The sequence below is a fragment of the Macaca mulatta genome, chromosome 7, assembly GCF_049350105.2.
Source record: "Macaca mulatta isolate MMU2019108-1 chromosome 7, T2T-MMU8v2.0, whole genome shotgun sequence".
Lineage (NCBI taxonomy): Eukaryota > Metazoa > Chordata > Mammalia > Primates > Cercopithecidae > Macaca > Macaca mulatta.
This window is the reverse complement of record NC_133412.1, coordinates 140,825,069-140,852,966: the sequence shown is the minus strand read 5'-3', so window position 1 is coordinate 140,852,966 and position 27,898 is coordinate 140,825,069. Positions and strand designations below refer to the sequence as shown.

Genomic DNA, 27,898 nt, shown 5'->3' with positions numbered 1-27,898 from the left:
CTCCTGACTTCAAGTAATCCGCCCGCGTCGGCCTCCCAAAGTGCTGGGATGATGCTTGAGCCACCATGCCCGACCTGAAGACCGGCATTTATACCCATGGAGTGCAGGAAAGGACCTTGTAATTGTTAACAAGTGACACTTAGTGGCAGATGAGACCTAATGAAGCCAGGCCCACCTTCCACACCAGATTATAAATTCCCTCGGAGCAGAGAGTAAATGTTTTATTCACCAACATGCCCAGATCCCTCGCAATGCCTACGCTTGACAAACACCTGTTGTGAACAAGTGCACGAGGCAGCCTAGCAGCTAGAGTATTTCGAGGTCATCCTAACTGGGTTCCACTTTTGAATTTTTGTTTTTTGGGTTTGTTTGGAGACAAGGTCACCCTCCACTTGGGAGCAAAGTCTCCCAAGCTGGAGTGCAGTGGTGGGAACTCTGCAATCTCAACCTTGTGGACTCAAGTAATCCTCCTGCTTCAGCCTCCGGGGTAGCTGGGGCCAGAAGTGCGCGCCACCTTGCCCGGCTCCTATTTTGGGTTTCCGGTAGTGCTCTCGCTATTGTGACCAGGCTGGTCTCGAACTACTGGGTTCAAGCAATCCTCCCACCTCGGCCTCCCAAAGTACTGGGATTACAGACGCGAGCCACTCGCCCGGCCAAGTTCCACTTCTGAAAGCTTGGGGAGCAGCTGGGCCTTCCAGGAAAAGTGCTCCACCTCCCGACTGCAGGCAGAGCCCCCGGCCCGGCTCTTTCCAGGGCCTAAAGCTAACATTCGGTCAAGACGCGAAATGAGGAATTCGGGTCAGGGTGGCAAAGCAAAGCGCGATGACAGTGAGGACGACGTCTAGACGCAAACACACATCAAATCGGGCCGAAGCCCGCTGTCGCCTGGCGGGCTAAACCTGGCACCCCGGGCAACGCGCGACTCCGGCACCAGACGCTCTCCGAGTCAAACTACATCCCCCGGCGTGCACTGCAGCGCCCGCCCCTGGCCGGCCGGCGGGGCCTGGGAGGAAGGCGGCCGAGCTGCCCGTCCCGCAGGTCCCCTAGGGCCCTTTCTCTGCGGCCTTTCCCCACCCCGGACCGGGCACTTCTCGGGCTCTGCGACTACCATTCGCCCCGCTCGCTCCCTCAGGAGTCGCCTAGGCCGCGCAGTCTGCCGCCTTCCCGTCAGGCCTTCGCGCCGGCGCTCCCGCAATCACGGGCTAGAGAGGGTGGGCGTTCCGGCTCGGGAGGACCCTTCTGCGGCCCCGGAAGAGCCTCGTCCTGGGCAGCGGTGGTGCGGCGGTCGCCGTTATGGCCACGGGACTGGGCGGCTGACCGCCGGGCTAGGAGAGGGCCCAGAGCCCCGAATCTGGGTGGCCGCTGCTCGAGCGCGTCCTGCGCCATGGCCGCCTCCGCCGCCTCCTCGGAGCATTTCGAGAAGCTGCACGAGATCTTCCGCGGCCTCCATGAAGACCTACAAGGGGTGCCCGAGCGGCTGCTGGGGACTGCTGGGACCGGTGAGGCGCGGGTGGGCCACGCCGTGGGGAGCGCGGCCCCGCGCGCTTTGGAATTTTCCCCCACCTTCCTCCCAGACCCGGGCCCGCGTCTCCTTCCTCCGCGTCCTCAGACACGCCCCCTAGGGCTGGCTGGGTCGCAACCCCGGGTCTCCCTGCCACTGAGAGTGAATTGGGGACGCGCCCAGGGACGCGGGGTTCAGTTCCCTGGGTTCCTTCTATGGCCTTCCACATTTTCTCGTTTTTTTCCACTGCGGCAAACAGAGCAGAGGGGCTTTTACATCTGCGGTCCTGTAATGTAGCGTGGGTTTCTTTCGTAGCTGTTTTTGTTTGTTTTATGCATTTAGAAGCACTAGTGTCAAGACAGGTCTAGTTTTCACCAGACTGACAGAGGATCTGTAGCACAGAAAAAGGGTTAAAAACCCAAAAGAGTCATAATTTGGGGCGTTGGTATATACCTGTTATTGGAGGGTAGAGAGCTGGCCTTTAAAACCGTATGGTGGCGTTTAGATGTGGTCTTGTTTTGAACGTTTTTACTGCTGAGACTATTTACTACCCCTTCATTTCATGGTTCAGGTTGCTACAAGTTTTGTCTGGAGGAGCTAGAGTTTTCTGGCCCTAGATCCATAGGAAGACCTGCTATATATAGTTCTTGGCCTCCGGATATATAGAACTTGATGGCAAGGACAAAACTTTGTTTTATTGCTTTTATTTAAGGATCAGAGCTTGAGTGTTTGCTCAACGAATTACTCAAGGTCATAGGAATTGAATGACTCTGGTGAGAATGAAATGCATGTATTTAATATATATTTATTGTGAGGCTGCTGTGTGCCAGGCACTGTTCTAGGTGCTGGTGAATATTGCAAATTACAGTGAAAAAGACATGCACGTCCCCATTCTAGTGGGTAGGTGATAAACAATATATAACTATTAAGCGGCAGTGTTAAAGAATACAGGAAAATAAATCAGAGTAAAGGAATAGGGGATGGGACTTCAGTTTTATTTTATTATTATTATTATTATTATTATTTTTGAGACAGAGTCTTACTCTGTCATCCAGTCTGGAGTGCAGTGGTACGATCTCGGCTCACTGCAGCCTCCACTTCCCAGATTGAAGCAATTCTCCTGCCTCAGCCTCTGGAGTAACTGGGATTACAGTTGCGCCACCACCCCTGGCTAATTTTTTTTGTATTTTTAGTAGAGACGGGGTTTCACCATGTTGGCCAGGTTGGTCTCTAACTCCTGACCTCAAGCGATCCGCTTTCCTCGGGACTTCAGTTTTAAATAGGGCGGTTGTGAAAGTCCTCTGTGAGGAGATGGCATTTGAACTGAGACTTGAATGAAGAGAGGGAGTAAACCAGAAATCTGGGAGAAGTGAGTGTCAGAAGGAGGGAATAGCACTGCAAATGCCCTTAAGCGGAAATGAGCTTGGTGTGTTCAACGAAGAGCAGGAAGTTCCATGTGTTTGGGATGAAGTGAGCAAAGGAGAGAGGTAGGCAGGGCCAGATCATGTAGGGCCTTGTGGACCATGGTGAAAGACTTGTGCCTTTTTCTAAATATGATGGGATGCAGTTAAAATATATTGTGCAGAACCATTGTGGGATCTGATTTATGTGATTGAAAAGTTGACTGCAGGCAGGGCACGGTGACTCACACCTGTAATTCCAGTGCTTGGGGAAGCAGAGGCGGGCAGATCACTTGAGGTCAGGAGTTCAAGACCAGCCTGGCCAACATAGTGAAACCCTATCTCTACTAAAAATACAAAAATTAGCCAGGCATGGTGTCAGTTGCCTGTAGTCCCAGCTACTCAGGAAGCTGAGGCAGGAGAATTGCTTGAACCCAGGAGGCAGAGGTTGCAGTGAGCCGAGATCCTGCCGCTGCACTCTAGTCTGGGCAACAGAGCAAGACTCTGTCTCAGAAAAAAAAAAAAAAAGGAAAAGAAAAGACTGCAGGCTAGGCGTGGTGGCTCACACCTGTAATCCCAGCACTTGGGGAAGCTGAGTTAGGAGTATTGCTGTATTGAATGATTTTGAGAACAGCCTGGGCAACGTGGTGAAACGCCATCTCTACAAAAAATACAAAAATTAGCCAGGCATTGTGGTGCGTGCCTGTAGTCCCAGCTCCTGGGGAGGCTGAAGTGGGAGGATCACTTGCGCCCTGGAGCTGGAGGTTGCAGTGAGCCAAGATCGCACCACTGCACTCTAACCTGGATGACAGAGCAAGACTCTGTCTAAAAAAAAAAAAAGTAGACTGCATTTTCAACCTGGCACTGAGTTAATTTTTGCATTGCCCATTTCTATAAGGCTAAATAATGCAAAAGAACATTGCTTGAAAAATAGAAAATTGAATTCATTATTACTATGGTTTGAATGTCCCCTCTAAAACTTATGTTGAAATTTATTTGCCATTTTAATCGTGTTAAGAGGTGGGACCCATAAGAAATGATTAGACCATGAGGGCTCCATCCTCAGGGATTGGATTGTTATCCTGAGAGTGGGTTGGTTGCTGAGAGAGTGGGTTAGTTCAGCCCTCTCCTGCTTGCCTGCTCTCTTGATCTGTTGCTCTTCCACCTTCTGCCATAGGGTGACACATGGGTAGCAAGAAGGCCCTTGAAAGAATCAGGCCCCTCAGCCTTGGGCTTCCCAGCCTCCGGAACTCTGAGAAATACATTTCTTTTCTTTATAAATTACCCAGACTCAGCTATTCTGTTATAGCAACATAAAGCTAAGATAGTTACATTCACGTTTGTTGTCTCCCCAGCCTTTTTCTCCATCCTGCAAAGAGGACAGTCGGAAATATGTGATTTTTTTTTCTTTTTTTTGAGACAGAGTCTTGCTCTGTCACCCAGGCGGTGATACAATCTCAGCTCACTGCAACCTCCACCTCCTGGGTTCAAGCGATTGTCATGCCTCAGCCTCCCAAGTAGCTGGGATTACAGGCGCATGCTGCCACACCCAGCTAATTTTTGTATTTTTAGTAGGCATGGGGTTTCACCATGTTGGCCAGGCTGGTCTCAAACGCCTGACCTCAAGTGATCCACCCGCTTCGGCCTCCCAAAGTGCTGAGATTACAGGCGTGAGCCACTGTGCTCAGCAGAAATAGGTGAATTTCTACCCAACCACAAAATATTCTAAGTTGCTGGCAACAGACATAGTTGTAAATAAAGTATATACATATCCCTAGAATTGTAATAAGAAGTCCAGCAACTTTACCTCTTATTCACTGCCTCGTTCACACTGCTCAATAAATATTTGTTGAATAAATTGAATTTATCTAAGCAAACACATGATGCCTCATCTCTGAATCCGTCTTTTTCTAGTTCAGAGACCACATCATAAAGTTTTCAGCACTTTAATGCCCATCATGAATTATTAGGCACAGCATAATGTACATAATACAGCCCTTGCATGTAGCTTATGCTGTGTAATTGAATTATTTTTCAATAAACACTGAGAATTATTATGTATCAGCCACTGTCTGGGTCCTGAAGACTTCCAGAGTACTTACCTTAAAAAGAAACAAACGGCCGGGCACAGTGGCTCATGCCTGTAATCCCATCACTTTGGGAGGCCTAGGCGGGCGCATCACAAGGTCAAGAGATAGAGACCATCCTGGTAAACATGGTGGAACCTTGTCTCTACTCAAAATACAAAAATTAGCTAGGTGTGGTGACATGCGCCTGTAGTCCCAGCTACTCAGGAGGCTGAGGCAGGAGAATTAACTGAACCCAGGAGGTGGAGATTACAGCCAACAGAGCGAGACTCCATCTCAAAAAAAAAAAGTAAACAAACTTACAACAAAGTGTGTGATTAATTCTAAAATAAAGTTCTCAGAGACCATAAAAAAGGCTGGACTTGAGCATGGGGAAGAGAGGGGAAGCTTCAAAAAACTTCAAACTGAATATAACGGGTTAAATGGGAGTTTGCTAAACAGGGGAAATGCAAAGAGGCAACACAGGAGTTAAAAAATGGAATACCCCCAACTCTGGAGCTTAGAATGTATATGGGAAAGTAGTAGTAGATGGGGCAGGTGAAACAGCCAGATTGTGAGGGGATCTTAGTGTGACATTGAGACGTTTGGACTTGATATGGAAAGTCAGTAAAGGACTTAAAGCAGTTGATTGATGTGGATTTTCTTTTAGAAGGAGGGCATTAATGGCTAGACAGAGGATGAGAGAGATCTCAAGAATCTGGGTATAGGGGACTGTGTTAAGAGCCTTTTGGGCAGTTGCCTTGGTAACACAGGAATTTGTTTGACACAGGGTCTCACTCCTGTCTCCTGTCATCCAGGCTGGAGTGCAGTGGCACCATCACTGCTCACTGCAGCCTTGGCTTCCCAAGCTCAAGTGATCCTCCCACCTCAGCCTCCTGGGTAGCTGGGGCCGCAGGCGCATGCCCCTAGGCCTGGCTAATTTTTTGTAATTTTAGTAAGGGTCTCCCATGTTGTCCAGGCTGTTGTCGAGTTCCTGGGCTTAATTAAGATCCACCCACCTCAGCGTCTTAAAGTGCTGGGGTTACAGGTGTGAGCTACAGTGCCCGGCCCAAGAGGTGGTTTTGAGGCAGAAATTAGGAAGAAAGATTCCAGGGTGTCTGCATTTTTTCACTTGGTCAACTGGGTGAACGATGAACTTAAATAAGAAACATAAGAGGAGAGGCAGAGTTTGGGTTGTGGATGAGAATATCAAAGGTACCTGCAGAACAGATCATGACATAATATATGTCCATTCTAGCCTCACAGAGTATTTCTTCATGGGTGCAGCACACCAACATGGCACATGTATACATATGTAACAAACCTGCACATTGTGCACATGTACCCTAGAACTTAAAGTATAATAAAAAATAAAAATAAATAAATAAATAAATAAAATAAAACATGGGGGCCAGGTGTGGTGGCTCATGCCTGTAATCCCAATATTCTGGTGTGGTGGCTCATGCCTGTATTCCCAATATTTTGGGAGGCTGAGGCAGGAGGATTGCATGAGGCCAAGAGTTGGAGACCAGCCTTGGCAACATGGTGAGACCTATCTCTACAAAAAAATATATATATATATTAGCTGAGTGTGGTGCTGCTCACCTGTAGTCCCAGCTGCTCAGGAGGCTGAGGCAGGAGGATCACTTGAGTCTAGGAGTTTGAAGTTTTAGTGAGCTGTCATCACATCATTGCACTCTAGCCTGGGTGACAGAGCAAGACTTTGTCTCTAAAATTAATAATAATAAAACATTTATGAAGAAATATGTGAATTGAGAGGCCATATAGTATAATATTTAACAGCAAGAATTCAAGAGCCAGATTGCCTGAGTTTAAATCCACCTTTTAGTAGCAGTGTGACCTTGGACAGGTTACTTTAACCCAATTAGTTTTCCCTGAAAAATGGGGATAAATTTTAGTGTCTACTTCACAGGGTTTTTGTGAGGAGTAAATGAGTTAATATATGTAAAGTCCTTAGAATATTGCTAATATAGATAATAGAACTACTAGCCGTGTTATTTAAATGAAAACTAAGAATACCAGCCCTGTATACAACTACTCTTACCTTTTTCTTTTTTTTTCCAGAGCACTTATTTTCTGACGTATTAGACACTTAGTATATTTATGATATTTACAGTATATTGTTTGTCTTCCTTTCACTAGGACAGTGGTTTCATTGTGGTCCATGAACCAGCAGCATCAGCATCATCTGGGAACTTGTTAGAAATGCAAATTCTTGGGCCCAACCCCAGACCTATTGAATCAGAAACTTTTAACAAGCAGTGTGTTTTCACAGCCCTCCAGGGGGTTTCTGATGAAGGCCAAGTGTGAAAGCCACTGAGCTAGAATATAAGCTCAATATTATGTCTTTTTTTCACTGTGTTTCCTAAGAACCAGATGCCTAGCACAGACTAGGTGCTCCATAGGTATCTGTTGGATGATGGAATATGTGAGTAGTGTGAATTGTTGGAAAGAAAATATTAATATATGATTGTGATTTGTTTCTATTCTACTGTTGTCCACATTTTCATTACTTTAAAAATGGGTATATTCTACCTATTAAAACAACAAAAACAGTATTTCTCCAAAGTACAGTCTCCATTCACTTTCTGCCTTTGAAGGATATTAGAGACAATGTGTCCTATTTTAGGAAGTTTTTGTGGCAGTGACTGTCCATTACCACATACAATAATTATTAATCCATTTAATATCTCATTAAGTACATATGGCCATAATTTCTAGTCTTGGTTTTACAATCTCTGAAGAGTTCTCTCCAATTACTTTGGAGTACTATAATGTGCTATAATTTCTTAATCTAATCAATAATGTTAAATGCCTGTGGTCATGGTTTCTAGTTTTGTTTTTGTCATACCTGAAGACGTCTCTCCATATGTCTTAATGGGTATCGTAAAAATATTCAAAGTTTTCCATTTTAAATCATTTAGATCAGTATGTATAACACAAGACCCTATTATTTTTGGAGCCAGAAAAAATAATCACTATGGAGTACTGTAGTCAGCTGACTGATAAACACTAATTACTTATAGACTGTAGAATTTCAACTATTCTAACTCCTCAAATTTTCTACTGAATTCTGTGTTTGCTCTTAGGTTTTTGTAAGTATTTACTTTCAGAAACAATGGTGGTTCCTATTTATTGAGCCCTTATATTTAGCACTTGCTAAGTGAATGTTATGTGTATTATTTCTTTTAACCCTTTCAAACAACCCTTATGAGGTCAGTAGTCTTATAGTCCCTATTTGCAGATGAGAAAACAGGTTGGTTGAGAGGAATCTGTTGCTTTTAACTCCTGCATGGTGTGGGATCTAGTCAACTGTCAAGGTATAGAAATAAAGGGTGTAAGTCCTCCATTTTGCCACAGTGAGGCGCCAAAAGCAAAGTAACCACATATTTATGAGCTGGTGAAACTGAAGTTATTTCCACAACTTTAAAGGGCCAAGATTAGGCATTATTGGACTGGAAATTCAAACCCCCATAAGGAAGAGAGGCTGCTCACCTTGGTCAGACATTAAGGTAGGCTTTCTGTAGTTCTGTTTTTCAGAGCTGTCTGTTTCTATTTTACTCCATGTCAGCATCCACCCAGTTTCCCAAAGGAGACAGAGTTGGTCCCAGAGAGTCCCTCACATGTGACTGATTTGGGCAGGCTTGTGGGGTGGGGGATAATGGTATTTGAAGTGGTTCATTCTTGCTCATGGTGCACATTCTTCCCAGGATGCCACCTTGCTGTTTGTAGTTGATTGTGACATCAATTCTAACTCCCTAAAAAGAGGAAGAGGTGTTTTGTTTTTTAAGCAAATTTTTTCCAGTTGTTAAAGGCTATACCCTGGGCGCACAAAAATGCCCCTCAGTTGTGTACCGTATACAGTTGTTTACTGTACAGAAAAGCCTTGGACTGGGAGTCAGCAGACTTGCACTCCAGAACTAGTGCTGCCGTACATTTGCTGTTCCGACGACTGGGGAGGCACTCCGTTTCTCCAGGGTCTAGTGTCCTCAGTGGTAAAGGCAGGAAGTTAGACTAGATGATCACTGAGGTACATCCTAGTTCTAGCATTCATTGGTTTCATAATTCTGAGCCTGAAGAATTTTTGAAAAGCAGCTGTCGATCCCTCTCAGTTGGGTAGAGATCAGCTTCTTGAATAATCTGCCTCCCTGGCTTTATTATCACAAGAAATGATTTCAAAGGCTTCTGTTTTGTTTTGTTTTAAATCTTAGAAGTCCAGAAAGGATCTCATAAATGTAGTGAAGTTCCAAGGCTTTTCTGTACAGTAAACAACTGTATACGGTACACAACTGAGGGGCATTTTGTTTTAAAAAAGTATGTTAAGTTATAGAGCACTCATAAGAGGAAAGTGTTTTATGAAATCAGGTAGGAAACGGAATATTCCAGCACACAGAAGTTAGTGAAAGGAGAGAGGTTCTGTGGTCTTCTTCTCCCCCTTTCATTTATGTAGTTACTTTCCTGGAATCATTCTAGAATTTGCCTCTTGAGAATGCAGATTTTCATACCCATTAACAAAGGAAGAATAAAGGAGGAGACTTTATGACTAAACACAGTTGTAGAAAAATCTAGGAAAGGAACGAGCTAGGAAGGGAATGTACGTATGTGTACAGTACTGCTTCCTACTGTCTGGCTTGGATCAGGAGCGAGCATGCCTGAATTTGGAGATGTGCGGACTCAGAGCAGTGATGATGCTCAGCACTTTTGGGACAGCTTATTACAAAGTGATATAATACTGCTCCGTGGAAGTAGCCGTTTTTGACTGAAGGTATTATTTCAGTACTGGTAGCTAAGAACACAACCCCCTCACAGATAGTAATAGCTGCTTTGGTGCTCATTTCAGTTACATCATAGATGGTCAAGAGTCATACTGTTTGCCGTGGTGAACCTTCCCCTACTTTTTTTTTTTAAAACAACAAACAGAGCCATGGGTTTTGTGAGTAATATGGAGAAAAATGTCTGGAGTATCTTGTGTATATTAAGGGGGTGTCACACAACAATGAATGAGACGTAGTAAAGAGTGTGTTGTCATTTGCGCTTTCAGGCAGTAGCCGTATCTAAGGAGGTTTATAGTTCTAGGATCTATGGCACAGTAAAAATGACAAAATAAATTTATGTGTTTCAGAGGAACTTGGTCTCAAGTTGAGATTATAGAACATATGCATCTAAAATGATTTATGGTCACTTAAAAAGTAGGATACATGGACAGGTGTGGTGGCTCACACCTGTAATCCCAACACTTTGGGAGGCTGAGGTTGAGGATTGCCTGAGTCCAGGAGTCAAGACTAGCTTCGGCAACTTGTGAGGTTGCCATGAGATAGTGAGGCCCCGGCCGGGCGCGGTGGCTCAAGCCTGTAATCCCAGCACTTTGGGAGGCCGAGACGGGCGGATCACAAGGTCAGGAGATCGAGACCATCCTGGCTAACATGGTGAAACCCCGTCTCTACTAAAAATACAAAAAACTAGCCGCGCGAGGTGGCGGGCGCCTGTAGTCCCAGCTACTCGGGAGGCTGAGGCAGGAGAATGGCGTAAACCCAGGAGGCGGAGCTTGCAGTGAGCTGAGATCCCGCCACTGCACTCCAGCCTGGGCGACAGAGCGAGACTCCATCTCAAAAAAAAAAAAAAAAAAAAAAAAAAAAAAGAGATAGTGAGGCCCCATCTCTATCAAAAAAAAAATTAGCTGGGTGTGGTGACTTGCACCTGTAGTCTCAGTTACTTGGAAGGATGAGGCAGGAGAATTGCTTGAGCAGGTGGGAGGATTGCTTCAGTCTGGGAGGTCGAGGCTGCAGTGAGCCGTAATCATGCCACTGCACTCCGGCCTGAGTGAAACTGTCTCAAAAAAAAAAAAAAAAAAAAAAAGATACAACTGACATTAGATGCTGTTGTGGTTAACAAAATGTAAATCCATATAAAGCATTACAGTGACATTACATCTTATGTAGGATTGGATTCAAAAGTCGGGGCTTGACCAGGTACAGTAGCTCACGCCTGTTATCCCAGCACTTTGGGAGGCAGAGGTGGGTGGACCACATGAGGCCAGACTGGCCAACATGGTGGAACCCCCTCTCTACCAAAAGAATAGAAAAATTAGCTGGGTGTGGTGGCACACTCCTGTAATCCCACCACTCAGGAGGCTGAGGCACGAGAATCACTTGAACCCGGGAGTTGGAGGTTGCAGTGAGCTGAGATGATGCCACTGCAGTCCAGCCTGGGCAACAGAGTGAGGCACAGTCTGAAAAAAAAGTCAGGTCTTAAGATGAAAATCAGAGTAGACAAATCATCTAAGAAAATCTCAGGACAGCAACTGAATACCCACAGGCTATTTCTTCATAAGCCCAGCTCATCTGTTCTCTTTGCAGTGGAATGGCCGAGGTGGATGGATCACTTGAGGTCAGGAGTTTGAGATCAACCTGGCTAACATGGCGAAACCCTGTCTTTACTAAAAATACAAAAAAATTAGCCAGGCATGGTGGTGGGCGCCTGTAACCCCAGCTGCTCGGGAGGCTGAGGCAAGAGAATTGCTTGAACCTGGGAGGCGGAGGTTGCAGTGAACCGAGACCAAGCCACTGCATTCCTGTTTGGGCGACAGAGTGAGACTCTGTCTCCAGAAAAAAAAAAAAAAAAGGTTGCTCTTTAGTTAGTGGAAGTGCTGCTGGCTTGTGTTTAGGCGTCACATTGAAAAATACATAGCTGTAAAAGACCATATCCCCATACATGCTACAGCATAGATGAACCTTGACTTTATGCTAAGTGAAATAAGCTACACACAAAGGACAAATACTGTATGATTCCACTTAACAGTGTACCTGGAGTAGTGAAATTCATGGAATGGGGAGATGTTTAATGGGTATGGAATTTCAGTTTGAGATGATAAACAAGTTCTGGAGAACAGTTAGTTGTGATGGCTCCACAACGGTGTGAATGTACGTAGCCACTAAGCTATACACTTACAAATGGTCAAAATGGCAAATTTTATGTTACATGTATTTTGCCACAATTTAAAAAAGAAACAAAGACTATATCCCCAGACTATGAAGGTACTTCCAAAAGACGAGTTCAAAAAGTCGGAGGTTGCAGTGAGCCGAGATCACCTCACTGCACTCCACTCTGTCTTGAAAAAAACAAACAAACATTGTAAACGATGGTAACTTTGTGGTGATAAGTAGATTATGTGTAGATTTCCAGGGAGAACATTCATTTGGATGTATAAATTGTTTTTAAAAAATCAAGCTCCTCATAAACAGAGTTAATTTTTGCTTGTTAGATATGAAGGGATGACCTACTTCCTCATTTTATAGTCAGTGAAGGAGGAGGTGCAGTCCCAAAGAAATGAAGGAAATTATCCAAGTTTACATGCTGAGTCAGGCCTGAACCTGGCACCAGAACCTCACCCCCCTGACTAACCAGGAAAGGCATTTGTATGCCTTTGCCCCATACAAATGTTTACCAGGTGACAGCATTCTGGTACCACCTTCATAATTTTTGCCATCCAAGTATCATTATTATGTCACTTACATTTTCTTTTCTTTTTTTTTTTGAGGTGGAGTCTCGCTCTGTAGCCCAGGCTGGAGTGCAGTGGCACAATCTTGGCTCACTGCAAGCTCCGCCTCCCAGCTTCATGCCATTTTCCTGCCTCAGCCTCCCGAGTAGCTGGGACTACAAGCGCCCACCACCACACCTGGCTAATTTCTTGTATTTTTTAGTAGAGATGGGGTTTCACTGTGTTAGCCAGGATGGTCTTGATCTCCTGACCTCATGATCTGCCCACCTCGGCCTCCCAAAATGCTGGGATTACAGGCGTGAGCCACTGTGCCTGGCCTTGTCACTTACATTTTCTTTGTGTCAACTTATTTCATGTAAAATACATTTATTTAAAACAACGTTATTTAAAAATGAAACTTGCTATCATATTTTTAGATGGAAAACCTGTAGTATAAGTGATCAGAAAATACAATGAAGACAATACTGTTTTAGTTAGATGTTGTTGTTTTGAAGCTGAAGCCTGTTCTATTTTTGTTCAAAGGGGAGATTAGTAATTTTTAGGTATTAAAGATACAGTTAACCAAAGGGATGGAATGGGAAAGGCTGAAAGGAGAATGAATAACGTCTCATTGTTTGAGTCATTACCAGTGCCACACCCAGAGAAAAACAAGCACCATACCAGGCAGTCTCCCAGCAAGCAGATTGGATAGAATTTTTAATTTGTTTTGCAGAAAAGTAGTAGATACGAGTTAACATAGAAGTGCTTCACTGTGGGAGTGAAGTTAGGGGGTTTCAGAGAGTCACTATTGATAAACATTCTTTTTTTTTTTTTTGAGACGGAGTCTCGCTTTGTCGCCCAGGCTGGAGTGCAGTGGCGCAATCTCGGCTCACTGCAACCTCCACCTCCTGGGTTCAAGCATTTCTCTACCTCCGTCTTCCAAGTAGCTGGGATTACAGGTGCCTGCCACCATGCCCGGCTAATTTTTGTATGGTTAGTAGAGACGGGGTTTCACCAGGTTGGCCAGGCTGGTCTTGAATTCCTGACCTCGTGATCCACCTGCCTTGGCCTCCCAAAGTGCTGGGATTACAGGCATGAGCTACCAAGCCCTACCATAGGAAGCTTATTCTAAGCAGAGGGAATGTCCTTTACAAATGTGTGGAAATAGTAATAAGCATTTGAAACTTATCTATCTTTTCTAGAAGAGAAGAAGAAGTTGATCAGGGATTTTGATGAAAAGCAACAGGAAGCAAATGAAACGGTGAGAACAAGGAACAAATTTTGTTTCTTCTACCTGGTGTTGGTCTTTTCCAGAAGTAATGCTATGAACTGATCACAGATTAACTGTTCCTGTCCATTGATCTTGATTTTGACTATTTCTTACTAAATGAAGCCAGTTGATGGGGATGGTTGTTGAGGGGGTTTGACAAACACAAATGGGTAAAGCCTGAAGACGCTTGTGAAATATGACTCTTTGGTAATATATTGCTGATGTGAGTAGTGAGGGCATTCTCATACTTTTACCCAAGCAGTCTTTTAAAATCTGTTGTTTCTTTTGCTTGTTTGTGTTTTTGAGACGGAGTCTTGCTCTGTCGCCCAGGCTGTAGTGCAGTGGGCAATGTCGGCTCACTGCAAGCTCCACCTCCTGGGTTCACGCCGTTCTCCTGCCTCTGCCTCCCGAATAGCTGGGACTACAGGCAGGCACCACCACATCCTACTGATTTTTTGTATTTTTAGTAGAGACAGGGTTGCACCGTGTTAGCCAGGATGGTCTCGATCTCCTACCTCATGATCTGCCCGCCTCGGCCTCCCAGAGTGCTGGGATTACAAGGCATGAGCCACTGTGCCCAGCCTAAAATCTGTTTTTAAGAGCTGGCCATTAAGATAGGTTACTGGTCAGTGTGGTGGCTTACGCTTGTAATTCCAACACTTTGAAATGCCAAGGTGGGAGGATCACTTGAGGCCAGAAGTTCAAGACCAGCTCGGGCAACCTAGGGAGACCCCCCCATCTCTACCATAAAAAAAAATTACCGAGGTGTGGTGGTGCATGCCTCCGGACCCAGCTACTCAGGAGGCTGAGGTGGGAGGATCACTTCAGCCTGGTAGGTCAAGCATGTGGTTAGCCACAATTGCACCACCGCACTCCAGTCTGGGTGGCAGAGCAAGACCCTGCCTCAAAAAAAAAAAAAATTACTGTTCTTTCTTAAACTTACTGTCACAGAAAATATAGTTTAGAGGTAATTCTAACCATGTCCCTTTCTGCCTTAAAAGACAACATAGTAGCTGGACTTGGTACCTCAGGCAAGACATGCATGAGTCTCAGTTGGCACCCAAAGTTTGTCAGAAGTTGGTTCAGTTTACTGAACAGTTTAATAACTGCTTCTCTTCACCTGTGGCTTTTCTTTTTTTTTTCGCTCCAGCCCTATGGAAGCAAGAGTTCTTTGACTCCATCTCATTATACTCTAGCTTCAGCAAACCCATTAAGATTGGGGCCAAAATTCTGGTCCCTGCTAGTACTCTGCAGAAATAATTGCCCCTGTATTTGCTACCCCAGAGCAGATAAAGAAAAAAATTCTCTTTTGGCCAACGAACTTCCTTCTTGCTTGTTCAGTTTGCCAGTTATCACAGTGAAGTTCTGAGAAGGAAGCACATCTGCATCCTTTTCTCTGTTTTGCATCTGTTTTAAGAAAGACCAGGCCACCAGACTGTGGAAACTATCTTCTTCCTAATGGGGGTACTAGGAGCTTTTCTTAATACCTATGTGCAGCTGGGCATATCCATGATACCTGTTTGTAGCCATTCTCCTGTTTCAGTTAATACCTTGGTAGCATTTTTAAAATCTTCTAGCTACTACTGATTTGTTTGATGCTCAGATACTTGTTTTCTCCAAACTCAACAAAAGTAATAATCCTAGTCTGACCATTCCAGGCAGATGAAAATAATTTAGGGCCTCTTGTGAACATGTCCAGGTGTTATATTTTACTTATCCCAGAAAAATAGAAGTCTGATTCCCCTAAAGCACCCTGCTCTAGAGTAGGCCCCTGGTTGTCTCTAGACAAACTTAATTGATTTTCAGAAAGAGGAGCAGGAGAAGGGAAGAACCCTGATGCCAGACCCCTATCACTTTTAGTACGGTAGACTTCAAAGCACTTTTTGATGGCAGTGTTCAATCATACCAGGCTAAAAACTTGGTATATTGAAGAGAGCTGAGAGAATTTGAAGATTTTGAACCCTGACTCCTTTTCTGTTTAATTTTTTTTTTTTTTTAAATAGAGATGCGGTCTTGCTATGTTGCCCAGACTGTGCTCAAATGATCCTCCTGCCTCGGCTTCCCAAAGTGCTGGGATTACAGGTGTGAGCCACTGTGCCTGGCCCGGACTCCTTCTTTTTGTGTAATCTTGAGCAGGTTTCTTTAAGTTTTTTATATGAAATGGAGCATTTCCTACCTTATTGACTTGTTGTGAGGATTAAATGGAGAATGTATATAAAAATGTTTAGTAAGCTATAAAGTACTTCCTGTTTTTCCATTCATTCATTCAGTTCATATATTTTGAAGGCCTGCTCTGTGCTTGCTAGACAGTACGCCAGGCATTCAGAATGAGAGGAACATGCCAGACATGGTCCCTGCCTCATGGAGCATATGGTTATTTGCTTGGTGTAGTCCAAATAAATAAGTAGTTTGATTAGTCCAAACTAGGCATATTTCCAAATGAGTGCGGGAAGAACCAGGCTATCCACTCACTACTTTCTGCCTTCCCAGCTGGCAGAGATGGAGGAGGAACTACGTTACGCACCCCTGTCTTTCCGTAACCCCATGATGTCTAAACTTCGAAACTACCGGAAGGACCTTGCTAAACTCCATCGGGAGGTGAGAAGCACACCTTTGACAGCCACACCTGGAGGCCGAGGAGACATGAAATATGGCATATATGCTCTAGAGAATGAGCATATGGTAAGTTTTAGCTGTTGTTGTTGTTTTTTTTTTCCTTAAGGGCCTATATTGTTGGGGTATTTCATGTTATCAATGTACACTAGACTCTTGTTTCATTTTTTTCACCCTTATCCTCTTTTTTGCATCCAGGTCCTGTTATCCCCTTGGTATCTGCTCTATTTAATGCAGGCCTTTTGAACCATATGCATATTTAGATTTATTTTTATCCTTAATATAATACAGTCTTACAATAAAAAAAAAACAGTGCTTTGTATGTAGTAGTATATAAGTGTTACCTATTCTTATTATCTGGATTCTGTATTCTGACCCATTGATCTAATTTCTTTTCTCCTTGATCTTTTTTATTCTTTCATATAAATTTTAGAATCACTTTCTCAAGTATGCCTGGAAAATTCAGTTAGGTTTCTAATTTATCAGAATATTGTTACACAATCAATCCAAGCTTTCCTTTACCTTAATGTCAAGATGGCCCAACAACTGAGATACAGTAACCAATGCAGGACGCTTCTCCAGAAGGAACTTTCTTTTTTTTTTTTTTTTTTTTTTTTTTTTTTTTTTTTTTTTGAGATGGAGTCTGGCTCTGTCGCCCGGGCTGGAGTGCAGTGGCCGGATCTCAGCTCACTGCAAGCTCCGCCCCCCCGGGTTCCCGCCATTCTCCTGACTCAGCCTCCCGAGTAGCTGGGACTACAGGCGCTGCCACCACGCCCGGCTAGTTTTTTGTATTTTTTTTTAGTAGAGACGGGGTTTCACCGTGTTCGCCAGGATGGTCTCGATCTCCTAACCTCGTGATCCGCCCGTCTCGGCCTCCCAAAGTGCTGGGATTACAGGCTTGAGCCACCGCGCCCGGCCGCCGAGAAGGAACTTTCTATCTTTTTATTCTGTGGTAATGGAAAGTAAGCCAGACTGCCTGTCTGGCTTTCAGGATTCTGATTTATAAAATTGGACTAATTGAACATCTGTATTCTGAAACCATCTAGAGCAGCTGGATTGTTAAAGGAATAAAACGTCTGAAAGATTAAATGTGCTGCATTTGGTCTGTCTTCCACAAACACAACACAAAGTAGAAATTCTCTGGCAAGTAGCATGGCAGAGAAATAGAAAGGGGCCTACCAGTTCAGACTGAACAGAGGTAGAAAGGCTCATACTCCAATTTTAAACAAATCCTGTTTCACGATGCATCCTGATTATAGTTTAAGAGACATTCAGAATGATATTGGCTTGACATGGCTGATGCCAAAACTAGACCGCTTGAGAATGAAGTATTTAAAATTTTCAAATGGATGCCCGAGGGATCACTACAGACTAGAAGCTGACAGAAGATCACTTAAAGGGAGACTGGAAAAAGGCAGGCAGGTGGAGCTGGTGAAAGTGGGAGTTGTAAAAGTGACTTTAGTCATGTTGCCAAAGTTGGGGAGGAAGTCCAAACAATTTTGCCTTAAAATTATGAGTTTCAGAAATTATTAAAACATAATTTAGGTATCCATGCCTTCAGTAAAATTATTGTTCCAAATCTGTCTGAAGTTCATTTATGTGATCTGATCTTTTCTTGGTCATTTTTTAGCCTACTCAGTTGAAAATCTGCATCTTTCATTTTGAAAACCTTTTTCCTTCTTCCTTTGTGCTAACCTAACTGATTTTATTTGAACCTCATTCAGTGGTTTCCTCATCTGCTGGTCTGTATGCCATTTATTAAGTCAAAATGCTACAGAGCGCGGGGCATGGTGGCTTATGCCTGTAATCCTAGCACTTTGGGAGGCCAAGGCCGGTGGATCACCTGAGATCAGGAGTTCAAGACCAGCCTGGCCAACATGGTGAAACCCTGTCTCTACTAAAAATACAAAAATTAGCTGGGCGTGTTGGCAGCTGCCTGTAATCCCAGCTACTCGGGAGGCTGAGGCAGGAGAATTGCTTGTACCGAGGAGGCAGAGGCTGCAGTGAGCTGAGATCGTGCCACTGTACTCTAGCCCGGGCGACAGAGCGAGACTCCGTCTCAAAAAAAAAAAAAAAAAAAAAGGGAAAAAAGAAAATGCTTCTTGCTACTTCTGCTCTGGGAGCCAATCTTTTGGCTTCTTGGTCCTGCCAGTGGTCACCTGCTCTGTAATAGGCCTCTGTGAGCTGGGTTCCTTTTGAGTCTGTGTATGCGCGTGCGTGTGTGTGTGTGCACGCGCGCTTTGAACAGCTAAGAACTTGGAGCTGCCTCCATTTCTGTCAGTGGTTGTTAATTCTGGCCTGACAAGGCTACTTTTGTCTTCATGCTGTCTGTGTTTAGGATTACAGGTGGGGTAAAACTTCGGTGGGGATTTAGAAAATTAGGGCAGTTGAGAAATTAGGGCAGATGGGGAAGCTTGCTCAAGCCCCAGATACTAATTTCCCTGAGACCAAATCACCCCCAGTGTGGCAGCCTCAAGGCTTTTTGTTTGACCTTAGGTGAAGTTCTTTGTGGGGCTCACCAAGAGGGTAACCACATACGTTTTTTCCAGAATGTGGTAGTGTCTCAGACTTCTACAAAATTTCTTTAGATGCTGAAAAGAAGAATTGTAGTCATCTAGGCAATACCACCCCGAACCTGCCTGATCTCAGAAGCTAAGCGAGTCAGGCCTGGTTAGTACTTGGATGGGAGACCACCTGGAAATACCAGGTGCTGGAGGCTTAAAACAAAGAACAGAATAGCTTGTTCATGGTCCTTCAGTTCTCAGTACCAGTCAAGTGGGAATCTTCAGTGAATTAACCTTTTTCTAGGGCTGCGGAGTTTAGTTGGTTTGCTCATAGCACTATCGAAGTTACAGGCTATATGCATTAATCAGGTAGCTCCCACATCTGGGCTGCCACCTTTCAGAAGTTGATAGTCCAGGAGACACATGAACCAGTTCAGATTCATCACAAACACAGGGAAAGTGCTCCAGTATTTTTAATCCATCTTTCCTTGCCTCACGTAAGTGTAAAAGACAGTGGAGTGGGGGTATTGTGATCCTATTGATTCATTTCAGGTTCTGCTTTAGTCTGTGACCTTGAAAAGAATCATTAGCTTCTTTGGTTCTGTCTTAAAAGGAATGAAAATTATTGCTCACTGTATGCTTTCTAACATGGGGAAGGTCATGAGGAATATGCTGGCAATGAATTTATAATGGAAAAAGTCTAACATTTCTCTTCCATACTCCTTTCAGAATCGGCTACAGTCTCAAAGGGCAATGCTTCTGCAAGGCACTGAAAGCCTGAACCGGGCCACCCAAAGTATTGAACGCTCTCATCGGATTGCCACGGAGACCGACCAAATTGGCTCAGAAATCATAGAAGAGCTGGGGGAACAACGAGACCAGTTAGAACGCACCAAGAGTAGAGTAAGTCTGGGCAGACAGGGAAAGGGGCAAGTATGGGAAAATTAGGGGGCCACTGCACCTGGAAACCATACTAAGACCAAAAGCTACAGCAGTTCTGTATTCAGGGAATAGTCTTTTTTAAGTTCATATGCTTTTCTCAATTTTTATTAATTTTTTTATTACTTATTTATTTTGAGATAGCGTCTCACTGTGTCACCCAGACTGGAGTGCAGTGGCGTGATCTCCACTCACTGCAACCGCCACATCCTGGGTTCAAGCGATTCTCTTGCCTCAGCCTCCTGAATAGCTGGGATTGCAGGCATGTGCCACCACGCGTAGCTAATTTTTGTATTTTTAGTAGAGACGGGGTTTCGCCATGTTGGCCAGGCTGATCTCGAACTCCTAACCTCAGGTGATCCATCCGCTCTGGCCTCCCAAAGTGCTAGGATTACAGGCATGAGCCACTGTGCCTGGCCGCTTTGCTCAATTTTTAGTTTGCTTGGCCAAGAGATCTCCCTTAGAAGCAATTTTACCCCTAAGAATTAGACATCATTGGAAATTTTTGCTTCAGTGAAGGGAAAAAAAGATGGAAGAAACCTGATTTCTACACTTATAAGATTACAGGAATTAATAAGGATAAAGTGGCTGTATTCTCTTTGGCAAGAGAAATAATACGTCAAAAGGCACTTAAGGATTCAAAGCTTCCAATCTGAGATTTTAATTTTTCACACATCTAATAGAGTATTCTGCTATTCTTATGAAAACATCATCTACTTATACCCTGTCATTTAGAGCCAAGGCTATTTTCCAGATTTCGTAAAATAGTACCAGTTTATAGATTTATAAATTATGCTTCAATCCTGGACTATAACCCTTTACTATTATCTAAGTAAAAGTAAAAAAAAAAAAAAAAAAAAAAAAGTAATAGGGAAAAAAAATCTCTAAGGATTATCCAGTAAGGTAAACTGGATCATTGTGGAAAGAAAACAAATATTTAAACCAAATGATGACTATATCAGGGACCTCTAGTCTACTGTCACTCTGAGAGCCTCAGAAAAATAACTCATTTATTTTTTCCTTTCCATAAATGAGTTAACCTATGTATGAATTTTTTAGTTTTTTAGAGACAGGGTCTTGCTCTGTCACCCAAGCTGCAGTGCAGCAGTGCAATTAGAACTTACTGTAGCTTCAAACTCCTGGGCTCAAGTGATCCTCATGTGTAGCTGGGACTGCAGGCATGTGCTACTGTGCCTGGCTAATTGTTTTAATTTTTTGTGAAAACGGGGTTTCACTATGTTGCCAAAGTTGCTCTCGAACTCCTGGGCTCGAGCAATCATTCCACCTTGGCCTCCCAAAGCGCTAGGATTACAGGCATGAGCCACTGTGCCCGGCTGGAATTTTTAAATTAGTACAATTTGCCAATTGAATGCTGTATTCTTAATAGCAGAAGGCAAATCAATTTGAAAAACATACTGTGGCCAAGATTTGGACAGGAAAATACTAGCTCAGTGTGAAGATTTGAGTAGATTTTCTTAGTAGCTACAATTCTCCATTAAGTCAGAGTAGTGCCTGCCCTCTTCAGTGAAAATTCACAATAAAGTACTACATTCAAGGAAAGCTATGGAGAATGTAACTTGCTTTCAGATTGTGTGGGTTTTGGTTTTTGAACATACCAGGTAGATTGGTTGAATTTAAAAGCCCAGGAGGCCAGGCTCACACCTGTAATTTTAGCACTTTGGGAGGCTGAGGTGGGAGGATGGCTTGAGCCTAGGAGTTTGAAACCAGCCTGGGCAACATAGTGAGATATCATCTCTACTAAAAATCAGAAAAAGTAGCAGGGTACGGTGGCATGCACCTGTGATCCCACCTTACTTGGGGACAGGTGGGGGTATTGCTTGAGCCTGGGAGGTCAAGGCTGTAGTGAGCTGCGATTGCAGCACTGCACTCCAGCCTGAGTGACGGAGCGAGACCCTGTTTCAAAGAAATAAAAGCCACGGAATGAGCTGAGAGGTCAGCTTACCAAGGCCACTGGGGAATGGGAACAGATGGCAGGTAGCCATCTGCTGGAGGTGAAATATCCTCCAGCTGTCCAGATTAGTAGCAGGCAGTTGAAAGTTACATGGAGGTTCTTTTCACAATTCAATGCAACTGTCTCTTAAGAGGGTGAAGAAAAAAGATAACCAGATCCCAAAAGTAGTAACAGGCCAGCCTACAAAAACAAATGCCAACTCAAGAGGCTGTCCTGGAATTTGGCTGATGAAATTCAAATCTTTAGTTGCTCTAGGTAACTGGCTGTCCAGTCTGCTGGCTACACTTGAAGCCTTCCCTTTTGGAGTACCCACGGTAGAAGATTAGCTCAGTCTCAGGAGTCCATCCCCAGTAGCAACCTAGGAAGATGATTCCTAAGCCTACTTGATGAGTACTAAAATATCTTGTCCTTTCCAGGTTCTTCTACTTACACTCGAAGGCCGTCATTTAAATTGGCTTGATTTCTTGGAATTTTTCAACATATATTCCTTAATGCCTAGTGTTAATCTAGGGATATTCAGTTGTACAGAGTATACTTTTTAAAGAGGGAAATAATCACTATTTTCTCTTCTCAGCTGGTAAACACAAGTGAAAACTTGAGCAAAAGTCGAAAGATTCTCCGTTCAATGTCCAGAAAGTAAGTTTTATTAAAGTCATGAAATTTCTCTTAACTCAATGGCTTTCAACCAAAAAGCTTAAAATAGTGACTTACGAAGGTCCTAATAAAGCACCTCAGCAGCTGACGATAGTCCCCATATACTCAGTACCACCCAACAGAACAGAATAAATACACTAAGGAATATGGTCTTGGATCATTAAATAGCTCAGGATAAAATCATTTGTTAAAAGTATATACTGCTTTGACTTGGAGCAGTGAAAAATTTCTCCACTGAAAAGATATTTAATCACAGCTAATGTTCTTTAGAGAAGGCAACACATGGGAATAACAGCTTCCTATTCCTTGAAATATATTTGTATAATCTCGGCCGGGCACGGTGGTTCACACCTGTAATCCCAGAACCTTGGGAGGCCGAAGCGGGCAGATCACAAGGTCAGGAGTTCAAGACCAGCCTGGCCAAGATGGTGAAACCCATCTCTATTAAAAATACAAAAAAATTAGCTGGGCATGGGGACGGGCACCTGTAATCCCAGCTACTCAGGAGGCTGAGACAGAGAATTGCTTGAACCCAGGAGGCAGAGGTTGCAGTGAGCCAAGATGGCACCCCTGCACTCCAGCCTGGGGGACAAAGCGAGACTCCGTCTCAAAAAAAGAAAAAAAAAAAAAAGAAATATATTTGTAAAATCTTGATTAGAAAGCAGTTTTCACCTGCATAGTACTTGCTTTTGGCTCTGCTTGCCCTTCATGGGAGTCAGCTCCTTTTCTGGAAGTTCTGTCTTGTAGGGAAGAAGTAGACTTTTAAAAATAAAACCCTTGGGGAGTTGTCAGGGTTGGTGGGCAGTAACTGAGCCAAGATGCTGCAGAATCTGCTGGCACTGTCAGGTTGCCCAGAGGACCATGAGCGTTGCTTCACGCAGGCATTTTGAAAATAAAGGTCTAGAAAACACAAGCTGTTTCAGGAGAAGAACAGAATTCCAGTGCATCTAAAGGGTGGTGGAGCTGATGACCTCCTGTATAGAGCCACCGTGGTTCTCAATTAGTGAAACAGCATATGCCATGCATCAGCTGACTGTGGTTTCATTTCCCAAGAAACAGGATTATCTTCAGTCATCACAGCAGTGACTTGATTCAGTTTCATTCAGCTCTCTATGGACTCCTAGTCTGATAAATAACTAAGTCCTTCTTTGAGGATCAAACTTTGAATTGTACTAATTGCCACCAATAAAGTAGTCTTTATCAAAAATAAAAACCAAAATCGTTGAGTGCTAACAGACAAATCCAGGGCAGAAATATTGCCACTGAGGTTGAAGTTGGGGGTAAGAGGGTATTGTACGTGACCTTGGACACAGGTGGCCTAGCATGAAACAAAACTACAACCCACTCATGGAACTAGCAGGAGGGGTGGGATTTTCCTACAGTGATAAATTCCTTGTGGAACAGGGAGAAACCTAGAGTGAACATGAGAACTAGAGGTTGGATTCTTTGTGTAAACAACAGATAGTAAAATTTTTAAGCTCCTATAGTACCTTTATAACATATCCATTTGGGTTGATATAGTAAAATTTTTAAGCTCCTATACTACCTTTATAACATATCCATTTGGGTTGATAGGAGAGCAAAGGGAAAAACAGGGCAGAGGGAAGAAGTTTCCAAGGGATTGAAAGGTATTACCCAGGCTTCTAGTTACTTATCCTAGGGCTGGACCCATCCTGAGCTGGATGTATATATGATTACTTTTTCTAGCTAACCCCTCTTTCTAGAAAAGCTATTTTTAAAGGAAGTAACTACCATTTGAACACATTTCAGAATCCATTTTTATGCTTTGGTTTTTATTGTCTCAGTTTAACATTTCTGTGAGGTAGACAGTATTATCCCTAAATGACAGCTAAAGAACCTTATGAGTATTTCCTGGTAAGTGGCTGTGTGATCAAACAAACAGCCTCAGAGTATCCAGCTGTGGTTCCAGGTCTAACCCCAAAATGTTTAGAAGGAAGGTTATCCAAACTTCTGACTACTCCCCACTTTGCTTCTCTTTGTAGAGTGACAACCAACAAGCTGCTGCTTTCCATTATCATCTTACTGGAGCTCGCCATCCTGGGAGGCCTGGTTTACTACAAATTCTTTCGCAGCCATTGAACTTCTATAGGGAAGGGTTTGTGGACCAGAACTTTGACCTTGTGAATGCATGATGTTAGGGATGTGGATGGAATAAGCATATTGCTGCTGTGGGCTAACAGTTCAGGGATGCACTGTGTAGCCAAACTGTGGGAGGAGGGAGGAAAGATGGAAAACCACTTAAATGTGAAGGAACAGCAACAAGACCAGTATGATATACCAAGGTAATAAATGCTGTTTATGACTTCTTTAAATTTACATAGTACTGTAGCATATTAATACCCTGTGAACTGCAAAAAGCCAAATACATTTACAGTAGTATTGGTCACCAAAATAGAGGGGAAACTTTACAATTGTGAGAATGTGTAAATGTTCTCATTAAGGCAGTATTGACCCAGACAACCATTTTGTATCTATCTGTCCCCTCAATGCCTCATAATTCTGGAATGCCCATTGTGAAACATGTCAGTGCACAGTATATCCTAAATTCTCACACGTGCTTGATTTTCTGATTCATCTGGTGAACTGGGAGTAGGAAGTTGGCCATAGACAATATGCCCTCCTTCTCTTGTCTGACCAAAACTTGAAGCAATCACATCCACTGCCAGGTTAGCTGTAGTCTTCGCCTCTTCCTCTGAGGTGGCCAACTGAGGATTGACTTCAACAAGATCCAGTGCTGACAGCAACCCTGGAGGAACAAAGTGTGACAAAACCTCAAATTCCCTTGCTGCTACTCTCAGTGAGGGTCATCCCACTGGGACAGGGAGAACAAGCCAAGGTAAAAACAAGAGTCCGTTTTGTAGTAGAAAATACCTATTTTCAGGAAGCCCCTTGCACCTCATCCTCTTGGCCGTGAATTTAGGTTAAAACACTGTTATGCTACAGTAGATTAAAAGAAACCTTTAAGATAACGAAATAAACCATCTTTGTTCAACTAACATAATAGGCATAATTGTCAGGCCTTCTGGAAAAGGAAGAGGCTTGGTGTTGGGTGGGGGAGGTTTGCATCCTGCTTGTTGGCAAAATGTATGCCATCTCCAGTATGACTAGGAACCTTCCAGATGCCTGCCTGGAAATGAATCAAGTATGAAGGCAGAGGAAATCTCCCACTTTGACTAGCTAAACTCCATTCCCACTTTTGAACTCTAATGTGTTATCTTCATCTGTTAGAGCACCACACCATATGCCCTGAAATGTAGTTATTACTGCAAGCCTCATTCTCATCCCTGCAGGCCTGAGCTCTGGAGGCAGGTTCCACATCTAACACATCTTTTGTCTCCCAGCAGACTGACCCAGTATCTTGTACTTGATCAAGAGAAGATTCAGCCATATGTTAGTTATTTTATTTGGACTCCAGTTACCTTCTGTTAAGGTTTGAGAACTTCTGTCAAAGTTCTCAGTATTGTTCCTTTGGCCTGGAGCAAGTGGAAGGGAAGCTTAAACCAGAAGAACCTATCCAGACCTGCTAACATGCTTACCCTTCTAAATGCCTCATTGCTCTGTAGAAATTAACTTTTTAGTTGGTTATTCTGGATGAAGCATGATCTGAACAAGCTAGTATTCAGGAATACAAGTATCTGAGAATATTTAGGGTGGCCATAAAGTCTGGAAACACAGGCGAATGTACCTGATGGTTTATTGATATTACACTATAGTACATGATGTGCTCAATGCCATATGTCCATTCAGCATCTTCCCTTATTAGCAATGTGTAGTTGAGTGTATGGTGCCAAACTGCAACCAACAGGTGTATTACTGTAGCATTTCCATCATTTCCTGCACACGGACCTGTGTTCCTGATTTGTCTCTTGATTTCCACTGACTAAACCTGCACCTTTAGCATATCCCAGAAGTGGGAATCAAGGTTTGCAGTATTAGAAATACATACATGATTTATGTTTCCAGACTATTGCCACCCTTTAAATTAAGCAAACTGCTTTAGGTATCTAGTTGACAGCATTATAACAGTGCAGTGGCACAGTCATGGCTCACTGCAGACTCAACCTCCCAAGTAGTTGGGACACCTGGCTAATTTTTGGTAGAAACAGGGTCTCACTATGTTGCCCAGGCTGGTCTTGAACCCCTGGGGTCAAGTAATCCTCCTGCCTTGGCCTCCCGGAGTACTGGGATTATAGGTATGAACCATTGTGTCTAGCCCCATGAGTGTCTTTTGGAGTAAAATATTGTAGCATGGGAACAAAGAGACAAGCCATGGCCGCTGCCACGTATAAGTGCTAGAGGTTATAACCCCTGCTCTAAAGTGGTGTTTTTAGGAAGCAAAGCAGAGAATTGAACTCCCAGGTTCTCTGACCAATAACCTAAGGACCACTGGCAACATCTAAGATTGCAGATCTGAGAATCAGATACTACCTGCCTTTCTATACTGCCTAAGGTTCTAGCAGGCTGTGGCACTAAGGAGACCATTTCTCAATGTCAGTTTCTATCCCATCTAGTCAATGGTTCTCTATAGCCCCGAACCTTTCAATCTGGGGTCTCTATCCATACCGTAGTTCCATCAGATGGTTACTGAAGCAGTATGATTTGGTAGTTCTTTAAATTTTGGAATGAAAGGTCATTTGAAGTAGCTTTAAAACCAGAAGCTTTCTGACAGAAATGGAAACTGTTTGCAAACAAGTATGAGTTTTGGAAAAGTAGCCAGTCTTGTAGCCAGTCTTGATAACGTAGAATTCATCTTAGTACTCTTTCCATCAGTCATTCTCATCTAACTGTATCCCCCTTATTGGAGATCCTATCAGGCTCTAGTACAAGACCTACCCTACATAAAGGACCCAAGATATTGTCCAATTTGCAGATTTCTTCAAGAGATCAGCTTTAACTCCAAATTCACAACTCCCAATGAACCAACCTCTTAGAGTGCAATTTACAGTCTTGGTCTTGCCTTCTTATCTTAATCTGTCTTTAGATAACTCAGACACAAAGAACTGCATCAGTTTGACAATTTATTCTGGTATTTAATGTTTAAATTATTAACAATTAATTTTTTACTCCTTATTACCTTAGTGTAATTTGGCAAGAGCCATGTCCAAGCATGACTCTAAAGTAGTCCTTTTTATTAGCATGGCCATATAATTTTTAGCTACAAAAGTTCAAGCAAAAACAAACTCTGCAATGATGTGGAATATCAGAAAAGATCCTTTGCAGGCAAGAGACTCCAGCATATTTACCTATTTTGTTAACAGGCTGCAGACCTGGTTGCTACATACCTGTATTGTGTATTTCCTCAGCAATATACATGCCTTCTCGATAGGTTAGTCCCCCTACAACAGGAGTTCCTGTGGCTGGAGCCAGTGTAGGGTCAAATGCATCAATATCAAAACTCAGATGGATTGGTCTTTGTCTCCTAGAAAGGAAGAGAATAAAATAATACTTAACTGGTTGTGC

The 27,898-nt window shown here is 43.5% G+C and overlaps 2 protein-coding genes across 4 annotated transcripts in view; one reads left to right on the top strand and one right to left on the bottom strand.

Moving 5' to 3' along the window:
- The first annotated feature begins 1,252 nt into the window (after positions 1-1,252).
- VTI1B (vesicle transport through interaction with t-SNAREs 1B) lies at positions 1,253-25,194 on the top strand. 2 transcript variants are annotated; one of them, NM_001266359.2, is given in 6 exon segments: positions 1,273-1,499; positions 13,668-13,726; positions 16,226-16,417; positions 19,582-19,755; positions 22,338-22,399; positions 24,421-25,194. In NM_001266359.2, coding segments are annotated over 6 exon segments (699 nt in total). In that variant the 5' UTR covers positions 1,273-1,384; the 3' UTR covers positions 24,518-25,194.
- ARG2 (arginase 2) overlaps positions 1,272-27,898 on the bottom strand; it is a 57,565-nt gene continuing 30,938 nt past the window's right edge. Inside the window, 7 exon segments of one of the 2 annotated variants that reach the window (NM_001261253.1) lie at positions 1,272-1,499; positions 13,668-13,726; positions 16,226-16,417; positions 19,582-19,755; positions 22,338-22,399; positions 24,421-25,184; positions 27,721-27,857. In NM_001261253.1, coding sequence (NP_001248182.1) covers positions 24,979-25,184; positions 27,721-27,857 — 343 coding nt within the window. In that variant the 3' untranslated portion in view covers positions 1,272-1,499; positions 13,668-13,726; positions 16,226-16,417; ... (1 more) ...; positions 22,338-22,399; positions 24,421-24,978. 2 annotated transcript variants of the gene reach the window in all.